The sequence below is a fragment of the Mobula birostris genome, chromosome 5, assembly GCF_030028105.1.
Source record: "Mobula birostris isolate sMobBir1 chromosome 5, sMobBir1.hap1, whole genome shotgun sequence".
NCBI lineage: Eukaryota > Metazoa > Chordata > Chondrichthyes > Myliobatiformes > Myliobatidae > Mobula > Mobula birostris.
In genome coordinates this window covers 61,718,027-61,743,237 of record NC_092374.1, presented here as the reverse complement: position 1 = coordinate 61,743,237, position 25,211 = coordinate 61,718,027, and the positions used below count along the sequence as shown (strand labels likewise).

Below are 25,211 nucleotides of genomic sequence, written 5' to 3'. Positions count from 1 at the left end.
CTTAGGAGCTTTTAAATGTGTTCCTGGTGACATTGACAACCTTTGTGATCTATTGCAAGGGCTTAACAATTTATTTAAAAGCCTTTGTATTACTTGGGTCTTTGGAGAGCTCAAGGAATTGCCCAACCACTGCTAATGAAAATCAATGTCAGAATGGACAGTACAGGCTTGCGTGCATATAGCAGTTTTGTTCTTAAATGATAAACCTATAGCTTTTCTGCTTACTTTTCCAGGTGGAACCCCACAACATTTGTTGAATTAAGTTTTTCAAAATGACTTTGAACTAACTACTTCTGGTTTACTAATCCCATTCAACAATAACTTGCATTTATATACCCTCTGCAATACCATACCAGAGCCTACACTATTCTGATTTCCAATCAAAAGCTAACAAATCAATAATTCAAGAATACTATCTAATCATCTTAATCTTCTACCAGACCAAAATGCTTAACCTCCCATTAATAATAAACTTTATATTTCATGATATTTTCACTTAATTCAGCAGCCATGCAAATACAGAAAATTGTGAAAATAGTCAAAGAGTAATCAAGAAAAAAATGTTATTCATCAAAGAATAGTGACACATTTTACTCATATTCCATGTTTAATTGTGTTGCAAAGGTGTGGCTTCCAAAAATAGATCCCATAATTAAAGCTAAAACAGATATCTATTTTAAGTCATTAAAAATTCTCATTCATGGATGTTATAAAGTTACTGTATTGATAATTTTTTATCTATTTAAAAACCTCATCTTAACAAATACATTGCTCCATTCAGATGGAAGTGAATGGGAGAACATCAAATTTTTCTTTCAATAATTAGTGCTTTCAACCTATGCATTTTCCGAATGATCAGTCTCTTGCACCATGATTACATGGCGTACAGCTACTGCTGTATCATCTTTCGAATCATATAATTCAGGATACCGCCATGCTGGAAATAGGCAAGTTCTACATCGGTATCGAATCTCATAGTGGCTTGGAATGACCTCCCAGTGTCAAGCTGGAAAATAAAAAGAGAAATTCTGTTCAGACATACACATTTTCATATTTTCACAAATCACATTTTCCAGTAACAAGTAAAGCTATTTGGTCATCTCCTATAACACTGACCTATCCCCCCCACCACCCGCCTCATTAATGAGGGCAGTGGGGAAAGATATAAAAATTAGTTAAATATATGGGAAGATAAAAAGATGAAAAATAAATCACAGGATAAAACTGCAACGAGAAGGTAAGTAACTGTTTTACACATGATCATGTGTCAATTACAGAGACTGTACTCGTTAATACTACTGCATGACTACTATTGAACAAACTAATATATTTTTCTAACCAGTGAGGAACCCATTTTCTGGAATGACAATACTGTTATCTGGAATTCACTGCTTGAAAGAAATAGAATCACATCAACTTTCAAAGAGGGAACTAAATTCAGAACTGAAGGCAGAGAAACAACCTGGGCTGTGGCAGCAGGGCTCCCCCCCCCCCCCCACCACCACTTTCAAATCTCTTACTAGCTCTTCCTTCAGTTAGTCCTGACGAAGGGTCTCGGCCCGAAACGTCGACTGCACCTCTTCCTAGAGATGCTGCCTGGCCTGCTGCGTTCACCAGCAACTTTGATGTGTGTTGCCAGAACACCGGTATTATTCAGATGGCTGTAATGCAGCTAAAACAGATACAAAGACATTTTGCGTAGCATAATTCCTGAGGAGCATTGGATTGTGCATAATTAGGCACTTGGCAAGATCCAATAAAAACAAGATAGGCCTAAGCAGAGCAACCAATGTATGAGTGGCCCAGTGTGGGGGGTTGAGGCTTCAGCATAGGCCGTAAGTAGATTTTTTTCCATTATTTATTCATTCTTTTTTCCCCCACATTTAGAGCAGTGGGTTGAAGGCAGGGAGACCTTCAGTGTCCCCGATAACTACACCTGTGAGAAGTGCATCCAGCTGCATGCAGCTTCTAGCAGACCGTGTTAAGGAGCTGGAGCTGGAACTGGAACTGGATGATCAGGAGGCTAAGGGGTTGATAGTCAGGATGATAGTTACACAGGTAACAGGATGACCATCAGGTGGAGAAAGGGGGCAGGTTACCAATGCAGGGTACTCCTATGGACATTCCCCTCAACAACAGGTATATTGCTTTGGATACTGTTGGGAAGATGACCTAGCAGAAAAAAGTTACAGCAATCAGGTGTCTAGCACTGAGTCTGGCTCTGTGGCTCAGATGGGAAGGGAGGGGTAGTGATAGGGGTTCATTGGTTAGGGGAACAGAAAGGAGCTTCTGTACACGAGAAGAAGATTTTTAGATGGTATGTAGCCTCTCGCATGTCAAGGTCAGATACACAGACATCCCACCCTGCAAAAACTCATTTCAGGGAGGTAGCACCATCAATTTGCGGGAGACTTCCGGGAGAGGTGTCATGTCTGAAATAGAGTAGCTCCTTAGCAGCTGGCCAGCTACTTTAAATAACGTTAGCTATGCTAATGAACGAATGACACCTGTTAAACTCATCTCAACATGACTTCTACAGTCTTAACCCACCATGGGCAATAGAAAAGTCACTGTTGCAAACAGTGTAGTGAACAACACTCTCATTATTTTGAGCCCTATTAGGCAGGGGTACACTTTAGGGTAGTCTGGGGTGACGTACGTTTTATATATTCTTTTTTTGGAACACTCTGCTACTCTGACTTTTTTTGGAACTCTCTCGCTCTCTCCCTCTCGTTCGTGGTCACTCTCACTTGCGTTCGCTCTCTTGCTCTCGCTCTCACTCGCGCTTGTTTTCTTGCTCTTGCACTCGCTCTTTCTCGTGCATTCCCTCACGCTCGCTCTCAAAAAAAAATCAATTTCCGGGACATTGTATGTAATTTGTGGGCATCAGGGAGCCACTATTAATATGTGGGAGATTCCCGGAAGTTCCGGGAGAGGTGGGATGTCTGGATACATCTCAGATTGAGTCCACTTGATTCTAGGAGGAAGAGTGAGCAGCTGGAGGTTGCTGTCCACATTGGTACCAACAACATGGGTAGAGGGATGATGAGGTCCTGTAGAGTGAGTTCAGGGAGTTAGATGCCAAGTTAAAGGACAGGACCACCAGAGAAGAGATCTCAATTTCTACCCAGGCTAGAAATAGGAAGATGAACAGTTTAATACATGGCTAAGGAGATGGTGCAGGAGACAGGGCTTCAGATTTTTGGATCATTCTTCCAGGAAAGGTGCAATCTCTACAGAAGGGATGGTTTGCATCTGACCCGGAGAGGGACTGATATCTTAGCGGGAAGGTTTTCTAGTGCTACAAGGAGAGGGTTTAAACTCAAGTTGCAGGGGAGATAGGAGCCAGAGTGCCAGAACAGATATGGAGTGGTTGTGGAGAAAGATGTTAAGCCTACATACAAAGTCAGGAATCAAAAGGCCGAGCATGATGAGATGAATGTTCTGGGCTGTGTATATTTCAATGCAAGGAGTATTGTTGGAAAGGCAGATGAGCATAGTGCACAGATTGGCACGTGGAATTATGACATTGTAGCTATTAGTGAGACTTGGGTGCAGGAGAGGCAGAACTGGCAGTTTATCATTCCGGGTTTGTTGTGGAGTGGGAGGAAATAAAGTGGGTGAGGTGGCATTAGTAATCGGAAAATGTCACAGCAGTGCTCAGTCAGGACAGACTGGTGAGCTCGTCTAGTGAGGCCTTATGTGTAGAACTGAGGAATAAGAAAGGTATGACCATGTTAATGGGATTATATTATAGACAACACACCAATCCACAGGATTCAGAGGAGCAAATTTGTAGCAGGATCACAGACTGCTGCAAGAAACATAAGGTTGTGATAGGAGGTGATATTAATTTTTCACATATTGACTGGGACTCCCATCCTGTAAAAAGGCTGGATAGGATAGAGCATGTCAAATATGTTCAGGGAAGTTTCCTTAATCAATGCATTGAAGTCACAACTGGAGAGAGAGTGCAATACTTGATCTCCTATTAAAGACTGAGAGACGGGGCAGGTGCTGAAAGTTTCTGTAGAGGAACACTTTGCATTTAGTGATCATAATGCCATTAGTTAATGGAAAAGGATAGATATCGTCCTTGGGTTGAGATTCTAAATTGGAGAAAGATCTACTTTGATGGCATCAGAAAGGATCTGGCAAATGTAGATTGGGACATGTTGTTTTCTAGCAAAGGTGTGCTTCATAAGTGAGAGGCTTTCAAAAAGTGAAATTTTGAGAGTGCAGAGTTTGTACATTCCTGTCAGAATAAGACAAGGATAACAGGTTTAAGAAACCTTGGTTTTCAAGAGATATTGAGACCCTGGTTAAGAGAAATTTGAATAGAACAGGTATGAAGGGCTATGGTCTTGGTGCAGGTCGATAGAACTAGGCAGATTAATGGTTCGGTACAGACTAGGTGGGCCAAAGGCCTGTTTCTGTGCTGTAGTGTTCTAAAGACCAGAACAAATTTATTGTGCTGTATATTCTAGGATTCCTTATGAGAGGACTTGCTAAAAGAACAGGAGGAGATTTGACCCCTATCATTGTAATTTTTCTAAAATTAAGATTTTGTATTACATTTTTGACAGCCTAGTGTAAGATAAGCCTGGAAGAGCATTTGGAAACAGTACCAGGTGGTGAGAGTCAGAAATAAAAACAAAGTCTAAAAGCTGCTTGGAGAACATTCTAGAATCTGCATCCTCATCAGTCTCTGAAAGCTACTTGCTGCACTTCATTAAGGCAGAGCCCCTCAAGCTGATTTTCAATCAATCAGGGATGATTGATATTTTTTATTCCACTGATTTAACTTGGCTCATGATCTCTGGCTTGTACAAGACTGCTGAATCCACAGATATATTCCTGATTTCTTCTGAAAATCCACGGATCATGTTATCTTAGGAGCAGCCCAAACTGATGAAAATAACTGGGTTGGTCCTGATTACATGCATAGGTTTGGAATGAAGATTTCACCTTAATCTCCACATTCATCCTGGGCTTCAACAACTCAGGGATGACGATGGTGTAGTGTTCATGACCCGTAAGTTGCAGGCTGTCAGCTGTCTGTCCAGGCAGATATTCCAGGGGAATTATCCCCATCCCCACGAGATTGCTACGGTGAATACGTTCATAACTTTCAGCGAGGATGGCTTTGATGCCCTGTTAAAAAGATCACTAGGTCACTCAATTCCTTCGACGTACAGCACGACATGCCCTCCACAACATGAGGAAAAGGAGCATAAGAGAACATTATCACCAAGTCACTTATCATCCTGAACACATTTACTTTGACATGACTGAGTTCAAATGCTGCCACTCCTTACCCAATAAGGAGTGATCCTTCATATTGATTGGGGTCATTCACAGAGACAGTTTAACAGTACCCTCTTAAAAACAAATAGGATGACCAATAACTGCTGTTCTTACTCATGAATCCACCGCACACAAATAATAATATCTAAACAAAGTTAGGGCACTGTCAAAGTTGACAGGAAAAGTTCAAAGTACATTTATTATCAAACTATTTGTACATTATACAAATTTGAGATTCATCTCCTTACAGGCAGCCACTTACAGAACCCATTTTAAAAAAATCCAATAAACACCCAAAGTGCAAAGAGAGAAAATTGTGCAAACAATATAAGCAAGCCAACAGCATTCAAAATGAAAGTGAGTGAAAAACTGGTTTAAATAAGATCACACACAAATAAAAGGAGGAAACAGATCTTCCAATTTGGTGACACACATCAAAGTTGCTGGTGAACGCAGCAGGCCAGGCAGCATCTCTAGGAAGAGGTACAGTTGACGTTTCGGGCCGAGATCCTTCGTCAGGACTAACTGAAGGAAGAGTTAGTAAGAGATTTGAGAGTGGGAGGGGGAGATCCGAAATGATAGGAGAAGACAGGAGGGGGAGGGATGGAGCCAAGAGCTGGACAGGTGATTGACAAAAGGGATATGAGAGGATCATGGGACAGGAGGTCCGGGGAGAAGGAAAAGTGGGGGGGGGGGGACCCAGAGGATGGGCAAGGGGTATAGTCAGAGGGACAGAGGGAGAAAAAGGAGAGAGAGAGAGAGAGAGAAAGAATGTGTGTATATAAATAAATAACGGATGGGGTACGAGGGGGAGGTGGGGCATTAACAGAAGTTAGAGAAGTCAATGTTCATGCCATCAGGCTGGAGGCTACCCAGACGGAATATAAGGTGTTGTTCCTCCAACTTGAGTGTGGCTTCATCTTTACAGTAGAGAAGGCCATGGATAGACATATCAGAATGGGAATGGGATGTGGAATTAAAATGTGTGGCCACTGGGAGATCCTGCTTTCTCTGGCGGACAGAATGTAGGTGTTCAGCAAAACGATCTCCCAGTCTGCGTCGGGTGACATTTGGGTACAACTGGGGCTAGTTCCAAGAACTCATTTCTCAAGCTTCTTTGCAAACTTATTAGCTTTTCCAAATCTAGAATCTTAAGCAAGACAGTGCAATTGTTTCTTTCCCCCTGTATTCCTAGTAACTCTCAAGAATGGCAACCCAGTTATTAATGAATCCAAGCAAGTGTTTGTACAAAAGAAACATAGACGTGAACCAGAAGGACCATTTACTAGACCTTAAGTGAACAAGCCAGCTTCTAAGTAAATTAAATAATTTTATTTTGGAACTTTTAGAAGGTGCCCAGAAAAGCTCGATTTGAAATACAACACCCTCCCCCAAGGAATTGTGAATAACACATTTGATGGAATTTTGTCAAAGTAACTAACATGATCTGAGGGATGGCCTCATGTTGTTGACCCAGCTCTTCCCACCTTTATGGTCCTCCCATATATACCCTTACCTAGTCTCATTAGAGAAAGACAACTCTATTACCCTGAAGCATCCCAGTAGTGGAAAGATTTCCTGTGACAACTTGAACATCTTCCCTCCCAACTGCCCTGAAAACTTTGATACCTGATAGATTGTTAAATAGATCATTTTTTTAATGTCTCTGATATTCAGAGATGGTTGAACAAATGTAACCAGGGCCTAATCCATGACTGTACAACCCACATACAATACTTTTAAGAACTTCTGGAAATACTTTGCTGACTAACCAGCTTCAATGGAGAGAGAAACAAGTTTGATCTTTCATCAGAATGTTCCTTGTCTCTCATTTCCACAATGGTTGTTTTTGGATTTGTTATCGTAATGTGTTTGAAGACAGTGGGAAAGGGGATGATTGACCATCTTCTACTTGATTTCATGGGCTTTCACTTCATGGCCAGTCTGGAGTATCTTCACTCCTGTATGATGCAGGCATTCTGCCGCAGTTAGTTTCTCTTTTTGCAATCAGGAATTGTATATTTTACTGTTCAATGTAAACTCACCTGCAAATAGGGACCCTTGGCTGCCCAGTCTCTTGAACTGCCCGACCCATATTCCTTGCCAGCCAATATAATCAGAGGATGGCCTTCCTGTTGATAACGTTCTGCAGCATCATAAACGTCAAGCTATCAGCATCAGAAAAAATAAACGTAATTCAGAATTTTTATTTAAATCTAACTTGGACATGTTGAACAACTTTTCTTCATGGCCCTGAAACCAATTACGTTCAATAAACATACAGCTAATGTTAAAGTTAAGTATCTTTACACTTACTCAGGAAATATAAACAAGTCCTAGCTATCCTGAACAGAATTCAAGATGGATTGAAAATGCACTGAAGGGAGAGGCAGTTTAACATAAACATCTATCATGCCTGTTTGATAATTATAGGAACAGAGAATGGGGAATGGGTATCCTTCAGATGACCTTTATCATGACTGAAAAGTAAATGCTTCTAACTGTATGCTAAAGGAAAGAAGAGCTCCAATAAATCACCAGTGGCCCAACTAACAGAAACATCAACTACCATTAATCACAAAGACAATAACCACCAATTTTTTTTACAAATACAATTAAAAGTAAAATGCTTTTGCTAGAAATTTTACAAGAGCATTTTGCTAACAATATGTAGTAAGACACAGGACCAGATCTAATCTATTGTAAACCCCCATCACTGGATCTTAACACACGTAAAACTTGGTGATATAAAACTTTTGATTTCTCACTTACTGTCTCCCCACTAGGGAAGTGAATAGTCTGTGGCCCTTGCTTGTTGAGGAATTTATTGACCAACCGGATATTTGCAAATGTCCCCCTTGCCATAACTGCATCATTGCCTCTACGAGATCCATATGAGTTGAACTGTCGTGGGGTTAAACTAAAAGGTGATATTTAAAAAAAATGTCAATTTCAAGATTTCTTTTTAAAATTCCAATCTTAGCAGAAATTCAAGACTACCATAACTGGTACAATGCCTTCCTAACATGTTTAATCTTTCTTTCATCTTTGTTCTTCCAACCTTCACTGTTCTATCAAATCAAAATTAACTGTTCATTATTATAAAGGTAACTTGAGCCATTTCAAAGGCGATATATAATTTTCAGAAAATAACCAGCTGTCCAAACTTCAGACTTTCAGCTCTATCGTTGGTCCCTGCTATTTTAAGGAGGCACTGAAACTGTATTGATTCATACAATTCATATGTTGAATATAACACAATTATGTATGTGATCATCAGTTGGATCAAGGATATCGTTATTTCCAGGATTTTGTATTGCTATCTTCAGTGAACATAGGCTACAAAACAAAAGCACTTTTCTTCTCAAATTTACTTTTCAATGAGTTATGCCCTTGCTCACCATCCTACACACCCACTCAGCTCCCTCTTGTTCACCTTACCCTGCCTCCATAGCCCTCCGAGACTGTCGCTGCGTCAATAACCATCAGTTCTTCTCCATAGTTCTCTCAATTATGTCCAGTCATTCCATAATATAACACAGTGGAAAGCCATTTAACCTATCACTTATTTTAAAATTACATTAATTTCAATTAACATTAATGAAAATAACCCTAACTTTAGCCCCTTGCTCTTTCCACCCCACCCCCTCTCTTGCCTTATTGATTTATCCAAATGTGCTTTTGCAAACTAAATTGACTCTGCCACTAAAATAGTATCAGTCAGGTCATTCATAACAGCTCCAAACAAAAACAAAAATACATTCCTTACTAAAAGTATATTTATATTCCTTACTAAAAGTGTATTTATATTCCTTTCTTCCAAAAATATATTTCCCTTGTTCTTTTGCCAATAGTCAATCTTGTGTCCCTAAAGAAATAACTCCTCCTTATTTGCCTTTACAAATCTTTAATGATTTGGAACTCGCCAGCATCATCGCCTCTTATTTTACTCCGCTTTAAAGTCTATTGTTCACCTCGAGTGGGAATTTGAATCGGAATATTATTGTCACACGTACAGTAAAAAGCTTGTCTTGCATATTGTTCATGCAGATCAAATCATTGAGGCAGAACAAGGTAAAATAATAACTGAATGCAGAATAAGGTGTAACAGCTGCAGGGAAAGTGTAGGTGGACAATAAGGTGCAAAATCATAATATGGAATTAATAGACATTGGTGAAAGAGTTAATTAAAATGTTAACTAAATGATCACCTCTATGTAGAATTACTGGTAGAGGTCATAGACCAGCCACAACTTCACTGAACAAAACCACATTTGAAGAGCTAAATGGCTGACACTTCTTTTCAATCTTCCAATGTTCTAATTAGAGACACTGGTCGTGGTGCCAAAATAACCATAGTTCATAATTTAGTGGTTTATTCCACAATTATATTCACTTTTACAAGATACTGCCTTTTGTCACTTAGAACATCTATTAACTATTGTGAGTAAAATGTCAAGGTGTTAATTACATTCATAGATCTTAAGCCTGACATCAATATTCTACATTAACTAATAAGTGACCTATAATAGGACATAAAGTAAAATTTATCCTTAGAATAGTATTAAGGGCCTTTCCTTACCCTCGATCAGTTAAATACCGTGCAGCAGGGCTGTTTCTTGCGATGTTCCCAGCCGGAGAGATGTGATCAGTTGTCACCGAATCCCCCAGGTTTAAAAGAACGTAGGCATCAATAATAGATTTAGGAGGTTGAAGGTCTAGAGTCTGGACAAAATTTAAAATACAAGTTACTTCTTTATTAAAATAAATCTACATGTAATCTACAATGCACTAATCATTCTGCACACCAACAATAATTGATAGACGCCAACAATCCACAACTAATCTCAATTCATAAAGATTAACACACAGTTATGGATGCCAAATGAGGAAGTGGTTTGGCTCAGCTTTAACTGTCCATACTTTCCCACATTCTTTGTTCAGCCTGATATTCTGACCTCTGTTTCTTTAGTTTCAGCATCAAGCACATGCATAACTTCCATTGCTTTATCATTGTGAGCCATTGCCTCAAATGTTATTCAAAATCCTCTGAAAATCTTTCCCTGAAACTTCTCCACTTCACTACCTCTCCAGCATTTGTTTCTCCCTCTTATCTTTCAAGATGACTGTGCTATTTTGTTTGATAAATCATTCTCTCGGGTGCCTTGATGTTTTAAACCATAAGACATAGGAACAGAATTAGGCCATTTGGCCCAGAGTCTGCTCTGTTATTCCATCATAGCTGATTTACTATCCCTCTCAACCCCATTCTCTTGCCTTTTCCCTGTAGCCTTTGACACCATTACTAATCAAGAACCAATCAGCCTCTGCTTTGCCAATCAGCCTTCACCTATATCCAATGGCTTGGAATCCACAGATGTCTGGGGCAATGAATTCCACAAAGTCACTACCCTCTGGCTAAATAAATTTCTCCTCATCTCTGTTCTCAATGGACATTCTTCTATTTCAAAGCTGTGCCCTCTGGTCCTAGACTCCCCCCATTATAGGAAACATCCTTTCCACACCCACTCTATTTATGCCTTTCAATATTCAACAGTTTCAATGAGATCCCCCACGCCCCCCCCCCCATTCTTCTAAAGTCCAGCAGTACAGGCACAGAGCTATCAAATGCTTCTAATATATTAACCCTTTCATTCCTAAAATAATTCTTGTGAACCTTCTCTGGACCCTCTCCAATGCCAGCACATTTTTTCTCAGAGAAGGAGCCCAAAACTGCTCACAATACTCAAAGTGTGGTCTGACCAATGCCTTATAAAGCCTCAGTATTACATCCTTGTATTTATATTCTAGATCCTGTTAGAGAGTATTCTGGAATTACGTGACTATAGCAGATATTAATTCAAGCAAGAACCAGTCTTCAGTTCTTATTGTAAATTGCAAGTAGCTAATTGAAGTTAAAAGCACAAGCTTCCCCACAGACTAAGAGATACGGTTTGTAAAATAGTGACAGAGATACTTGCAGAGCATCAGCCAAACATTATGACAATGGGATTGTATTAATTGGCCTGCATCAATCCAGGCAACTATGAGTAATTCTCACCATTGTAAATAAATTCAGGGAAACTTAAAATTAGTTTGGTCCAGCAAAGGTATTCGAACATTCAGAGGTGCCTCCCCACGTAGATATGCAATTCAAGGGAAGCACTATCAACTTAAAGTATTCAAGTAAACAATATCATTGTAACCATTGAAGTTTTATTGAATGACCAACTGCTACCTTTGATCTTAAGGATATAAAAATGAGCCTCTACTGTAAGTGTCTCCAGAAGAATGCCTTCTTGATATGACGAATAAAGACCTCTATATCACCCATTTCAGTGTCTCTCCGGTGACTTTGATCACAATAACAACATTTGGGGGCTAGTCTGGGATATGTCTGTGACTGTGTGGCCAGCAACTTAAGCAGTCGAAGATGGTGAGCATTTTTAAGAGTAGCACCCACAATTAGAATTGTTCAGGTCAACGGACACGAGATCACAAAGTATCAAAGAACAAATCGGAGAGTTGAACTGGTAGATACAAACATGTGGTGTGTGTGAGTGTGTATGTGTGTTGGTGGAAGGTAACTGTCAGCTTTGGGTAGCTTGGTGAGACAGGGCCAGCCATTGCAAAAGGTGGCTACTGCCCGTTCAGGGCTCCAGCTGGGTGGGTGTATACTCATTCAGGAATTGTATAGTAGTATACTCGTTTATGAGTATGCCTGAGTTTCAAGAATAAGTTTGAAACTTATGGGGTAACGGACTTTTATGCAAAAAGGAATACAACAGGCATCATGAGTTCAGTGACACATAAGTGGAAGATTGCTGGGTACTGTACATACTCTGTGGTTTTAAGTATATACAGTTTAATTTTTATCCATCCCTTATATTTTGCTTAATAAGGGAATTAGTTTGGAAATATTTGAGGGAGAGGTTATACCCAGGAATATCTGTTGGAATGGAACCTATTAAGGTCAGACAGCAGGAGATCAAGAATTCTGATGAACACAGCCAGACCCTGACCCTAATTACCAGCATCCATAAGCTAATCACCCCCAGGGAAAAACAGAGCATTTTGTCTGGCTGCATCACCCAGAGTTGCTTGTGGGAATTCAGAATTCTGGCATTTGCTTGAAGAAATAATTGGAATTTATCAGATGTACCCAAAATATACACACGTGCTGGTTAAAGCAAAATGCCCAAGGAATATGTGGACAATATGGCCCAGGGGGTGCAGGATGGTACGTGAGCAACTATCGGGAATGCTAGTAACAAAGAGAGATATCGCTTCTTTAAGGGGGAAGTGAGGCAGCAACTAGGGGGAGATGAGAGTAATTGGGAAATGATAATGTCAGTGGTTCAGACAGCTAATGAGCCTGCTGTGGATTAAGCAGAGTGCAAATATCGAGCGTATGAGGAGTATTCAGGGTTGGACAATCCAGGAGGGATGATCCAGTCTTCCTGAAAAATGCTGAAGCAAGGTCTGAGGTCAGCCCACCAGAATGTGGTCAAACTTCTGGAACGTTTGGTGTTATTGTCGTCTCTGCTTAGTCTTGTAGATAGCCACTTCCGGATGATGGTGTACATGGAGATGTACATAGGGACATGATAGGCTCGTAATTGGGAAAGCCATCCAAAATGAAGGGCATCTTTGCTGCCCTACTTAATCAGATCCTCCTTAAAAGTTTGGCCTTTCTGGGACAGAATTCTGTCCAGGGACCAAGAGAAGATTATGTTCTGGAGTTCTGTGAATATAGCAGATATTAATTCAAGAACAAGTCTTCAGTTCTTATTGTAAATTACAAGTGGTAAATTGAAATTAAAACCATAAGCTGGCCCAAAGGCTAAGAGATATGATTACAAAATGGTGACTATGAGATGTTCGCAAGTGCATCAGGCAGACATTAAGACAATCTGTTTGTGTTAAGTGGCCTGAAAATGCAGGATTCCCTAAAGGTTAATTTGCAGGTTGAGTCTGTGGTGAGGAAGGCAAAGGTGATGTTAGCATTCATTTCAAGAGGACTAGAATACAAAAGCAAGGATGTAATGTTGAGACTTTATAAAGCATTGGTGAGGTCTCACTTGGAGTATTGTGAGCAGTTTTGGGGTCCTTATCTTAGAAAGGATGTGCTGAAACTGGAGAAGGTTCAAAGGACATTCCAGGATTGAATGGCTTGTCATGCGAAGAGCATTTGATGGCTCTGGGCCTGTATTTACTAGAATTCAGAAGAATGAGGGGTGAGCGAATTGTAACCTATTGGATGGTGAAAGGCCTCGATAGAGTGGATGTGGAGAGGATGCTTTCTATGGTGGGACAGTCTAAGACCAGAAGACACAGCCTCAGACCACAGCGGCATCCTTTCAGAATGATGATGAGGAGGAATTTCTTTAGCCAGAGAGTAGTGAATCTGTGGAATTTGTTGCCACAGGCAGCTGAGGAGGCTAAGTCTTATGTAAATTTAAGGCAGAGGTTGATGGATTCTTGATTGGTCAGGGCATGAAGGGAAATGGGGAGAGGGCAGAAGATTGAGGCAGAGAGGAAAAATGAATCAGCCATGATGAAATGGCGGAGCAGACTCGATGGGCCAAATAGCCTAATTCTGCTCCTGTATCTTATGGTCTAATGGAATCAATCCAGGCAACTGTTGATTTAAGTAATTTGCAACCATTGTAAATAAGCTCAGGGATGCTTGCAATTACTTTATCCCAGCTAAGGCATTTGAACATTCAGAGGTGTCTCCCACTGTAGATATGCAATTGAAAGGAAGCACTGTCAACCCAAAGTATTGAAGTAAACAATTCCTTGTAACTATTGCGTAAAGAGAGTTTGAAACAATTGAGCGGGGACAGTTGTCGCTTTTCGCAAGCAACAGATCCCAAGGAGACTGCACACGTGGCAAGAAGTTAGGTCTAAGTGAAGCGGCCTTTGTACAGGTGGGCCAGTGTTTGAATGGGGAGTTGAGGCATAGGCCTTTGGCAGATTTTTTTTTCAATAGACAATAGACAATAGGTGCAGGAGTAGGCCATTCGGTCCTTCGAGCCAATACCACCATTCACTGTGATCATGGCTGATCATCCACAATCAGTACCCTTTTCCTGCCTTCTCCCCATATCCCTTGACTCTGCTATCTTTAAGAGCTCTATCTAACTCTTTCTTGAAAGAATCCAGAGAATTGGCCTCCACTGCCTTCTGAGGCAGAGCATTCCACAGATCCACAACCCTCTGTGTGGAAAAAGTTTTTCCTCAACTCCATTCTAAATGGTCTACCCCTTATTTTTAAACTGTGGCCTCTGGTTCTAGACTCCCCCAACATTGGGAACATCTTTCCTGCCTCTAACGTGTCCAATCCCTTAATAATCTTATATGTTTCAATCAGATCCCCTCTCATCCTTCTAAATTCCAGTGTATACAAGTCCAGTCGCTCCAATCTTTCAACATATGACATTCTCACCATCCCTGGAATTAACCCAGTGAACCTACGCTGCACTTTCTCCATAGCAAGAATGTCCTTCCTCAAATTTGGAGACCAAAACTGCACACAATACTCCAGGTGGGGTCTCACCAGGGCCTTGTACAACTGCAGAAGGACCTCTTTGCTCCTATACTCAACTCCCCTTGTTATGAAGGCCAACATGCCATTAGCTTTCTTCACTGCCTGCTGTACCTGTATGCTCACTTTCAGTGACTGATGAAAAAGGACACCCAGATCTCATTGTACTTCCCCTTTTCCTAACTTGACACCATTCAGATAGTAATCTGCCTTCCTGTTCTTCCCACCGGTGGATAACCTCACATTTATCCACATTAAACTGCATCTGCCCACTCACCCAACCTGTCCAAGTCACCCTGTATTCTCGTAATATCCTCCTCACATTTCACACTGTCACCATGCTTAGTGTCATCTGCAAATCTGCTAATGTTATTTTCGTTATTTATTCTTTCTTTCTTATTGCACATCCAGAGCAGTGAGGATGCCAGGCAAGATAATAGAGTGCTCCTCTTGCAGGACGTGGGAAGGCCGGGAGACCTCCAGTGTCCCTGACGACTACACTTGCAAAAGATGCATCCTTCTATACCCGGTTCTGTTTCAGTTAATCAGTTTAGTTCATTCAACTCATTATGTCATTGAGCATTAGCACCTATTTGTTATCTTCGTTTAATCATGCACTGGACGACGTACCTACAAGGTAATCAAGGTTTTATTTGAAAAGTGGTCTGTTACTTAATATGTTACTTGCTTTAATGAAATATAAACATTTCTTTGTAACACTTAATCATCTGAAAAATGAATGTTTGGAAATCTAAAATTTGCTCTTTCCTACTGATATACTAACACAGATTACAAAAAAAAAATCTAAAACAAAACTGATATAAAAATTGAAGGTGCCTAAGGCTTTTGCACAGTACTGCAGGTGAATATGTATCTGAATTAGGGAAGGTGGAATCTCCACTCCTGCTTGGTCTATGTGGCCCAGTTCCAAGTGTTCCAGGAAAAGGTACAACATTACAGAATGATAAACAGCTTCTAACAGACAATGTTGAGGAGTTGGAGCTGGAACTGGATGAACTCCAGATCATCCAAGACATACAGGGAGGTAGTCACACCCAAGGTGCAGGACATGGGTATCTGGGTGATTATCAGGAGGAGGAAAAAGGGATAGGCAGCCAGTGCAAAGTAGCCCTGTGGCCATTCCCCTCAACAACAGGCATATCATTTCGGATACCGTTTGGGGGGTGGGCGGAAAATGGCCTAGCAGTGGAAAGCCACAGTAGTCAGGTCTCTAGCACTTCGTTTTGGTAATTTATAATTTTTATCATTATGTATTATAATGCATTTCCGCCGCAAAACAACAAAGTTCACAACATATACCAGTGATATGAAACCTGATTCTGATCCTACATTTCAAAAATAAACATTTACAGAACTAAGGTAATTTGGAATACCCAAGATCAAGAAATACACATCCTCTTCTTTACTATCCATCACTGCAGTTGTGTGTTAAGTATATTGAGCAACTAAGCATCTCTACTACACCATGAAATCAACTATCTGAATATTACAGAAATATTGTTATCATTTTCTTTAGCCATTGAAGCTGTGACCCTGGACATCGAAAACTTTACAAGTATTGTACATACCAGGTTTTCAAAGAAAGGTGGGGATTTGATATATGTTGACTTGGGGTTCCAAGTGTACAGTTTATCACTAGGAGCATTCAAAGAATTCCAGGATTCATTTCCTTTCTGTGAAGAAATACAACATTAAAAAGTTCTCATCTACAACATCTGAAACTCTAGTCCACTGAAGGAGGATTAAGAAATGGATTTTAACTCAATTTTGAATGTAACATTTTAATGAGGCAAGAATTCACTCTACTTCAACAGCAACATAATATATTAATTTAAAATATTACACAAAATACACTTCCTTAGATTCTGATGCAGCAGCTCTAAGTTACTGAAGTTTCTGGTCTTCAAGATAAAGGCCAAGTGGTTTACCTCAACTTTCTCATAAACCTCTTTGAACATGGCAGGAATGACGAATTTCCTCTCAATTGCTTGCAGCTCTTCTCTGGTTGGCCAAATGTCCCTCAGGAAGATTTTCGTACCTTCTGCATTAATGCCTGAAAGGGGAAAATGGAACTCATATACAAATACTAAATTATGCTGCATTATGCAACATCCCAAAGGAGGAAGCTATTCATTACCTACTATAATCTTCTAGAGCACACAAGGCAAATTTTTCAAGTGGAAGTGTTTAATTCTTTCCATGAATGCTTACAAATCACAAGTTATGCCTCAGTATTTCTCTATTAAAGCACTACAGCTCTCCAATGCATGCTTCAGAAAGAAGCATAGTTGCTTCTCAGTGAGATGTGAATTCAAGTCCTCCCAACACATAAAGACTACTTAAATTGCCTTTTCAATGCAGTATTACAGCATCATGGCAGTTTAGGATATGCTATCTTTTGGAAGTAACATTAAACTGAAGCCACAATTGCACTGACTAGTGAATTATAGTATGTCCCAAGGCATTAATGCAAAAAGCAGTACAGGAATCATTTTGGAAAGACATTATTTCTCAACCAATGTCTTAAATCAGATTATCTAGTTATACTTATACTACTGATACACACATTTCCAGTCTTCCTTAAGACACAAGAGGCCATTTAAGGTAATCAAATCTATGCCAATCATCATTAATTTCCCTCCTCATTCCCATCAAATGCCTTCAAATTCTACCAGTCACCTACACATTAGGGCAATCTACAGAGATTAATTAGCCTACTTAGTCTCTTGTGCTGTGGAAAGGAATCAGAGTGCTGGGGAAAACCTACATGGCCACAGGGAGAACATGCAAACTCCACACAGATCCAAGATCTGTCAATCTCCACAGGATCAAATCCACATCAGTGCAGCTGCAAGGATTCCTTTACAGGTGTGCTGTCAAGATTCAAGATTGTTTAATGTCATTTCCAGTACACAAGTGTAAAGGAGAATGGTCTTTCTCTGGCACCCTTCTGTAATTATGGTGGGTAGGCTGATGCTGACGATGAGTTGGGCAGTTCTGACTACCTGTTGTCGAGCCTTCCTGTCCACCCCAGTGCAGTGTCCATACTATGCAGTGATGCAGCACGTTAGGATGCTCTGCACATTATGTCACCGGCATTACGACACTGACCCCACGTCGTAGTTCACTAGCTGCATTTTGAGTTAGCGGAGTAGTTCAAAGCCATTATATCACAAAAACTCTTTTCAGATCACTACGTAGCAATCAGGACTTTTTCCTCAGTGGCAGCTACAATATTCCCCATCCCGTGTGTAGAAGATTGATACAGACTTACCAGGCTATTAAAAACACTGAGCTTTCAGATAGGTAACTTATTCTCCATCACATTATGAGAGTAACATTTTATGAGGAAAGGTACAGAACTAAGTAAGGAAATTTAGACATAAGTTTACACAGATCACAGATTACTCTGACAGATCTATCACACTCTCAGAGTTAATAACATGGACACAGTGCAAGGAATATATAATACTGGAAATTTTCCAGTGAAAGCAGAGGTACACAAAAGAAGTTTCAGGCTATAATGAATCATCTTCCATTGCTGTATATGATACATTCTGAAAGATCTACCTGGATGTTTGACCAATCCATGGAATAAACTAAAAGAAATTGAGGGTTTATTTTTTGCTCTGGAACTCAGTCTTTAACATTTGAAGGACAAGAGAGGCACAGATGTTCCTTACCCAAAGGCTGCTCTTCAAAGTTGATCCGTATGTTCCCAGCTATAGCGTACGCAATAACCAATGGTGGTGAAGCCAAGTAATTAGCACGTGTGTGTGGATGTACACGGCCTTCAAAGTTTCTGTTCCCAGACAACACGCCAACTGCAACAAGGTCACCCTGAACAAAGATTACGTTATTTCAAATGTGATGCTGACAAGCCTTATATCATTCATCGCAATAAGCACAAGGACAGCAACACTTTTTTTGCTGTTCCTTCAGCTTCCTGAAAAATGCAAGTTAATTCTTCTTCTTTTGGCCTGGTGGGCCTTCGAAGAAACACTAAGCAACCATCCAATTATATTGTACATTGAATTGGTCGGACTCTTCTCCTTCATGAGATCAAAATAATTTGATACTTTTGAGAGAACAATGCAGTGGTGCAACAACAACTTTTGTTTACATAACAACTTTAATATGCTCAATAGATTAAAGTTCTTTACAGGAACATTGTCGAGAAAGTTTGACATCAAGCTACAGAAAGATGTATTAAAGCTGATGACCCAAAGCCTGGTGAAAAAGGTAGATTTTTAAAGAAGCAACAAAAAGGAGGACATTTCCATGCTCAAGATCCAAGCAGCAAATAGTGTACAAATTCAAATTTGGAATGATCAGTATGTCACAGTTAAAGGAATGGGGAGCAAGAAGGAAGTGGGGAAAGGAGATGTCATGGAGTAATCTGAAAACATGGATAAGATTTTATTTATTTTTTTTTTAAGTTATATGCTTCTTAACCAGAAGCTAGCATAAGCATCAAGCACAGGGCGATGGGTGAATTAGAACTGGTACGTTAGAATGCATGCAGCAAAGTTCTGGATGTTTTTGGGCTTAGTTTGAATGCAAGAGGCTAACCTGGAATACTTACATCTGAAGTAATTGCAGACATTAAAGATCATCTCAACTCAATAAAAAAAAGATTACCAATATAATTTACCTTAGTAATGGCTTCCACAACAGTCTCTGGGAGAGGACCACTGTTACCGATACATGTCATGCAGCCATAGCCAACAACATCAAACCTACAGAGTATAAAGATAACCTCTATAAGTCACACATAATTAAACGTGTGAAAGCACTACCCTATCTTTTTACATTTTCCAATGTGACGATATGTGCTACACTTGAACTGAAATGACAGCTTCACAGCTTTAGGATATCTCAAAGCAGTTTCTGACTATTGGGAATGACAAAAACAAACTCTAAACATCATGGAGTGCAACTTGTTCATTGCATAGGCAACCACTGATAACTATGCACTGATCCAAGAGGTATCGATGTTAGGGTGTTTGTGGGGTTGGGAGATATAGCGAATATTGGCCAGCAGCCAACCTTCAGATCTGAATATGGACTATAGATTAAATTTTAAAAGCAGCTCTGGACAATAGGTTCCTAATAGTCGCGAACCACAGTTAATTGGAAATTCAGTCAATGCTGATTCAACATTCATTTTGGTTGTCTGGAGGAGTTGTGAAAGTTGTAAGTAATTTGAAGGAGGAGTTGTGAAAGTTGTAAGTAATTTGAAGGAAGCCTTGTAGATACATTGTAAGTATAGAATTGTCCTTTGATCTTTAGCATATAAAATGTCATGTAATATTTGGCTGAGCAGCCCTCTTCCTCCAAAAGGGTCTCAATATGATGCTTGCTGTGCCCCATTTGTCAAATAAAAGACTGCTCCACGTCTACCAGCTACGTCTCTCCAGTGACTTTGTCCACGCTACAACATCGGCACCACTGAATGGACTGTCAAACCCAACATTCAATTACAGTTGAGAGTACCTCCAGCATTTTGTGTGTCTGACTTACTGAGGTATTCCAGCATTCTGCGTACACCTACCAGCCTGCATGCCTTCCACTCCTCCCACCTTCTTATTCTAGCTTCTGCCCCCTTCCTTTCCAGTCCTGATGAAGGGTCTTGGCTCAAAATATCAACCGTTAATTCCTCACGTGTTGTGTGTTGCAGAGGCACAATCTCTCAATGGCTATACATTTCAATTTGACTTCCCATTCTGACATGTTTGTCCATAGCCTCTTCTATTACCAAGATAAAGCCAAACTCAAGATGGAGAAGCAACACCTTATGTTCCATCTGGATAGCCTCCAACCTAAAGACATGAATATCGATTTATCTAATTTTAGGTAATTTCTCATCCCTCCCTCCTTCTCTCTTCTTCCATTTTCCATTCTGGTTACCCTTTCACCTCTTCTCTTCTCACCAGCCTATCACTTTTCTATGGTTCTCTTCCTCCTTCCCTTTCTTCCATGGTCCACTGTCCTCTCCTATAGATCCCTTCTTCTTCAGTCCTTTACTTCATGCACAAAATCCCAGCAAGGACCAAAACTGTCAATGTAAATTTCAGAATTATTCTAGCCTTACCCTAGTTTGGCGAGATATGGCATGACTCCACTCTCCTTCAGGTAGTATGTAACCACACCGCTTCCTGGAGATAAGCTGGTTTTGATGTATGCTTTAACACTGAGACCAGCTTCTACTGCTTTCTTCGCCAATAACCCTACAAACACAATCAGGAAGGGCAGAAATTAAGTGAACAAAATCACAAAATGGGAATATTGCTGTGTCCTCAATGGCACAATAGATGATTTAATGGAATTTCTTGCACTAGCTATTAGTCCACTGGAGGCTTTTTTTTCTGTAATCAAATATATTCAAAATTAGAAGAGACTTTGATACATCTGGTTGAGGTAATCTATTTCTTCTCACAAGTTGGCTGGTTATAGAAAACTGTTTAAATTAATTAGCCGAAAGAGCACAAAAGGAGAATTTTCCCATAACAAGGATTGTTAAAATCTGGAAAGTGGTGAAGTCAGATTCCATAGAGGGGTTTCTTACAAAAGTGATGGGATATTTCTAAGATTCTAGGTTATGGGGTATGGGATTTATGTGAATTTGAACAGCTCCTTCAAAAACCAAATGGTTCTTCTCCATGCTTTCAGAATTTAAGCTGCTAAGATTTATTTACACAAACAGAACTTGAAGATTCACTTCACTGAATGAAAAAATTGTTTTCTTTAATGAAGAATCAATGGGCTATATTATTCTAGGAAAAACAGCTCAGGAGCACTCTCAAATCAGCATTTCATTCAGTTGACACAGCAACATTACCTACAAATCCCTAATGCAAAATAGAATTTAAAGCAGAGTCAGAAGAATGTAAACGCACTTATCAAATGCTTTACAGAAATGCACAAGAAATGGTGATTAAGAACAATTGCTGTGTGACCCAGTAACATGGCAGACAAATTAGTGAGCCAACAGTCAAAGTTCTGAGACATTGATCAAGAAATACAATACGAATCCCACATTGGCAGCTAGCAAACTTAAATCAATCAAGAATTAGTCTTAATAATGATAACTATAAAATAATGGATAGTCATAAAAACACACTTACTTTATTAATAACCTTCAGGAAATGGAATCTGCCTTTCTTACCCTGCCTAGATTTCATGAGGCTCCAGACCCAATGATGCTAGTGTAGGTTTCTCATTGCACCTGTCCATACATGTACTTATGCACTTTGACCAATGTGATTAACTTTTAATTGCTTTCTAAGTTCAGACACAAAATGGAATGGAGAGTAAATGCTGGTAATTCTAGCAACATCCAATTATCACAATGAAAGCACAAAACATTTCACACGTGGATAACTTGATAAGCCGATTTTTCGGATTTTAGTGTAGACGTGTAGAAAGGACAGAAATGAATAATAAAACAAGTCTTTCAGTAAATGAAAGAATCACCATAACTGCAGATTTTCAGAAAATTAACATGTTCTTTTCTTTTCTTTTTTTTTCAGGTAGGGGTATATATCGGGGGGAAGGGTTAAGGGGAGGGGAGAGGGTAGATATTATCATTCTATGTAATCACTTCAAAAACTCAATAAAAATTATATTAAAAAAAGAAAATCAACATGTGCTGAATATTCCCAAATCAATAAGAGTTGGTCTAGAATTTATGTAGTTATGCTTAGCTTTTTTCAGGGGCACATATCATATTTTCAGTGTCAGTAATGCCAGATAAAATTATCAAGTCACAAAGAAACATTCCATTATCTCATCCTATAAAAGCAGAAAAGACTATTAGGCTTTTGCGTACTTTGGCCTATACTCACTGCAGAATTTAGAAAAAGTAATGGGTGGTATTATTGAGACAGACAAGATTCAAAATTTAACTGAAGGCAGATTCTGGAGAGTCCATTACTGAAAGAATAAATGTTTAAGGATAAGTGATTGGCCAAGACTAAGATGAGAAGAAATTTCTTTACTCACAGGGTTGTGAATATTTGGAATTCTTAACCCAAAGGACTTTGGATATTCACCAAGTATATTCGAGGGCGAGGATAATAAACTTTGGTCACCAAATGTGAATGTGAGTTTGAGGTACAGGATCAGTCAAGGCATTGAATGGTGGAGCCAGCTTGAATGTTGTACAGCCTATTCCTACTTTTATCCCTTGTACTACCTTGAGGAACTGATGTAATGAAATGAACGGTAGGGATGGCATGCAAATCAAAGTTTTTCCATTGTACCACAGTACATAATAATAAACCAATTTAATCTGTCAATTTTTGTACATTATCTTCTATCCTACCTTCTTTCCCTATCTCTCCACTTGTGTAACTCTTGTCAGATCTGAAATATATCAGTTTTTATGAAAGTTTATGAATCAGACACTAACTGCTTCTCTTTTTGCACTTACTGCTGGCCTGATTGGCATTTTCAAAACTATCATTTTCTGGTTTAGAATAACAGCACCCAGAGTTATTCTACTTTTGAGTAATATCGAAAGTCTGAGAACTGTGGAGCTTCTTCTGAGAATTTGGTGCCTTTTCAACACAACTATGGAGCAAGTGTCTTGGTCCAAAATCTCTAGAAGCCAGTTTGTGTGCCTTTCTGATTTCCCATGCCTTGGAAATTACCCAAGGTTTAGTCACCAGGATTGACGGGAACTGTAGTTGCAAACTTACATTCTACCACTGTGTGGCACATTGTGTTCACACTTGAACTTTGTAGGATTTAAGGACATGATTAGCCACCAGCAATGTTATCTACATTGTGAACATGACCACATTTCAGTCTTGGTTATAATACTGAAATTATCCAACTAATATTACAGGTGGAGATATAAACTCACTGAAGTCATTCCACACTTGTCTCTTTTGGTCCCATAGAAAGAATACACAAGCACTAGTTAACCTCAAAACTACACAAATCCTAACCAGTGTTGGATTTTACAGTAATTTTGACTTTCTGTACATTTAAAAGACTAAACACAACTCACCTTCAACAGTTTAACACATGATACAGTGTCCTTGGGAAATAAGATATCTTATCAATTTAATCTACATAGTACAAAATGTCTACACAAAATACTTGACAGGCAAAACTCATAAGTAACTTCACAACAGCCAAGTTCAGGAAGGTAACCAAGTAACAAACCTGCTCCTAACATCACAGATGGGTTGCTGGTGTTGGTACAGCTGGTGATAGCAGCAATTACCACTGAGCCATGGCACAACTCGTATTCCTGCGTGTCGTACTTAAACATCACTTTGTCGTTTTGCCGAACCGGTGCAATCTGAAATCCTTTAAATCCTTGCTAAAATTCAGTGTCAGAGAGAGGGGGAGAAATTAAAGACAAAGAAAACTTAGCTTTATTGCAATTCTTCATTCTTGATTTTCCATTCAAACTTTCAGATGAATGAGGTTAAACTCGAGGAAAAAGAGAGCCAATATAGAGCCATTTTCTAGCACATTGTTTTAAATCATAAATTGATAATTTAATTAGATGTGCTAAAACACAAAATTCCTATCAGTGTCTTTATTCCTTTCAGTGTATTTATCATCTCATTATCAGTAGACAACTTCCTTGAGAGTCTGAAACACTGTCAACTGGACAAACCTAAAGATAGTGCTAAAGTGGAATTGTCCCAACCAAAAAAAAAAGATCAAGGACAATCATTAAAGCAAAGAACACTGTCTACTTTTTTGCAATTGACAGGAGAAAGGTTTGGACAGGAAACAAGTTTCTTTCATTTTTAAAAGCACTAGTTTTAACAATGCAGGTAAATGCTTGGAATTCGTGCAATTACAAAGATCTAACAGTATGCAAAACGAAAGAAGATACAGGACTGAACAGCCTATTTTCATAAAAATATCCCATCATGTTTAATCATTTAAATAAGAGAAAACAATCCATTTCCTCTTGTAAATGGCATATCAATATAAGCCTAGCAATACAAGGTTCTGATTTAAGCTCATCAGCTGGAAATATTAACTCTGCTTCTCTTGCCAGATGGTATTTGGTCTACTGAGTACATAGCATTTTCTAAGCTCATTTTACATTATTTCTACTGTATTTTGTTTCTGATACAAGTCTTCTTTTACTTGGTGTTAAATATGCATTTCTCTCAATAAAGTTAATTGGAGTAAGGGGAATCAGGCAGGAAATTGGAGGCTTATATTGGAAACAGATGTTCTCAGGGAAAAGTACGGTATGTTCCAATGAGACAGGGAAGTTATGGTAGGGTACAGGAACCGTGGTGTACAAAGGCTGTAATAAATCTAGTCAAGAAGAAAAGAAAAGCTTACAAAAGGT

General features: G+C 39.4%; 1 protein-coding gene across 5 annotated transcripts in view; it reads right to left on the bottom strand.

Annotated features, from left to right (window-relative positions):
- Positions 1-588: 588 nt before the first annotated feature.
- The window catches only part of aco1 (aconitase 1, soluble), a 75,071-nt gene continuing 50,448 nt past the window's right edge, over positions 589-25,211 (bottom strand). For 4 of the 5 annotated variants that reach the window (XM_072258139.1, XM_072258140.1, XM_072258142.1 and 1 more), the window contains exons 11-21: positions 24,053-24,212; positions 20,973-21,108; positions 19,533-19,617; positions 18,562-18,718; positions 16,807-16,931; positions 16,447-16,551; positions 9,890-10,032; positions 8,080-8,227; positions 7,353-7,475; positions 4,969-5,154; positions 589-1,006 (exon numbers count right to left, since the gene is read on the bottom strand). In XM_072258139.1, coding sequence (XP_072114240.1) covers positions 890-1,006; positions 4,969-5,154; positions 7,353-7,475; positions 8,080-8,227; positions 9,890-10,032; positions 16,447-16,551; positions 16,807-16,931; positions 18,562-18,718; positions 19,533-19,617; positions 20,973-21,108; positions 24,053-24,212 — 1,485 coding nt within the window. In that variant the 3' untranslated portion in view covers positions 589-889. The remainder of the gene's footprint in view (positions 1,007-4,968; positions 5,155-7,352; positions 7,476-8,079; positions 8,228-9,889; positions 10,033-16,446; positions 16,552-16,806; positions 16,932-18,561; positions 18,719-19,532; positions 19,618-20,972; positions 21,109-24,052; positions 24,213-25,211) is intronic. The other variant, XM_072258144.1, reaches the window with a different exon arrangement.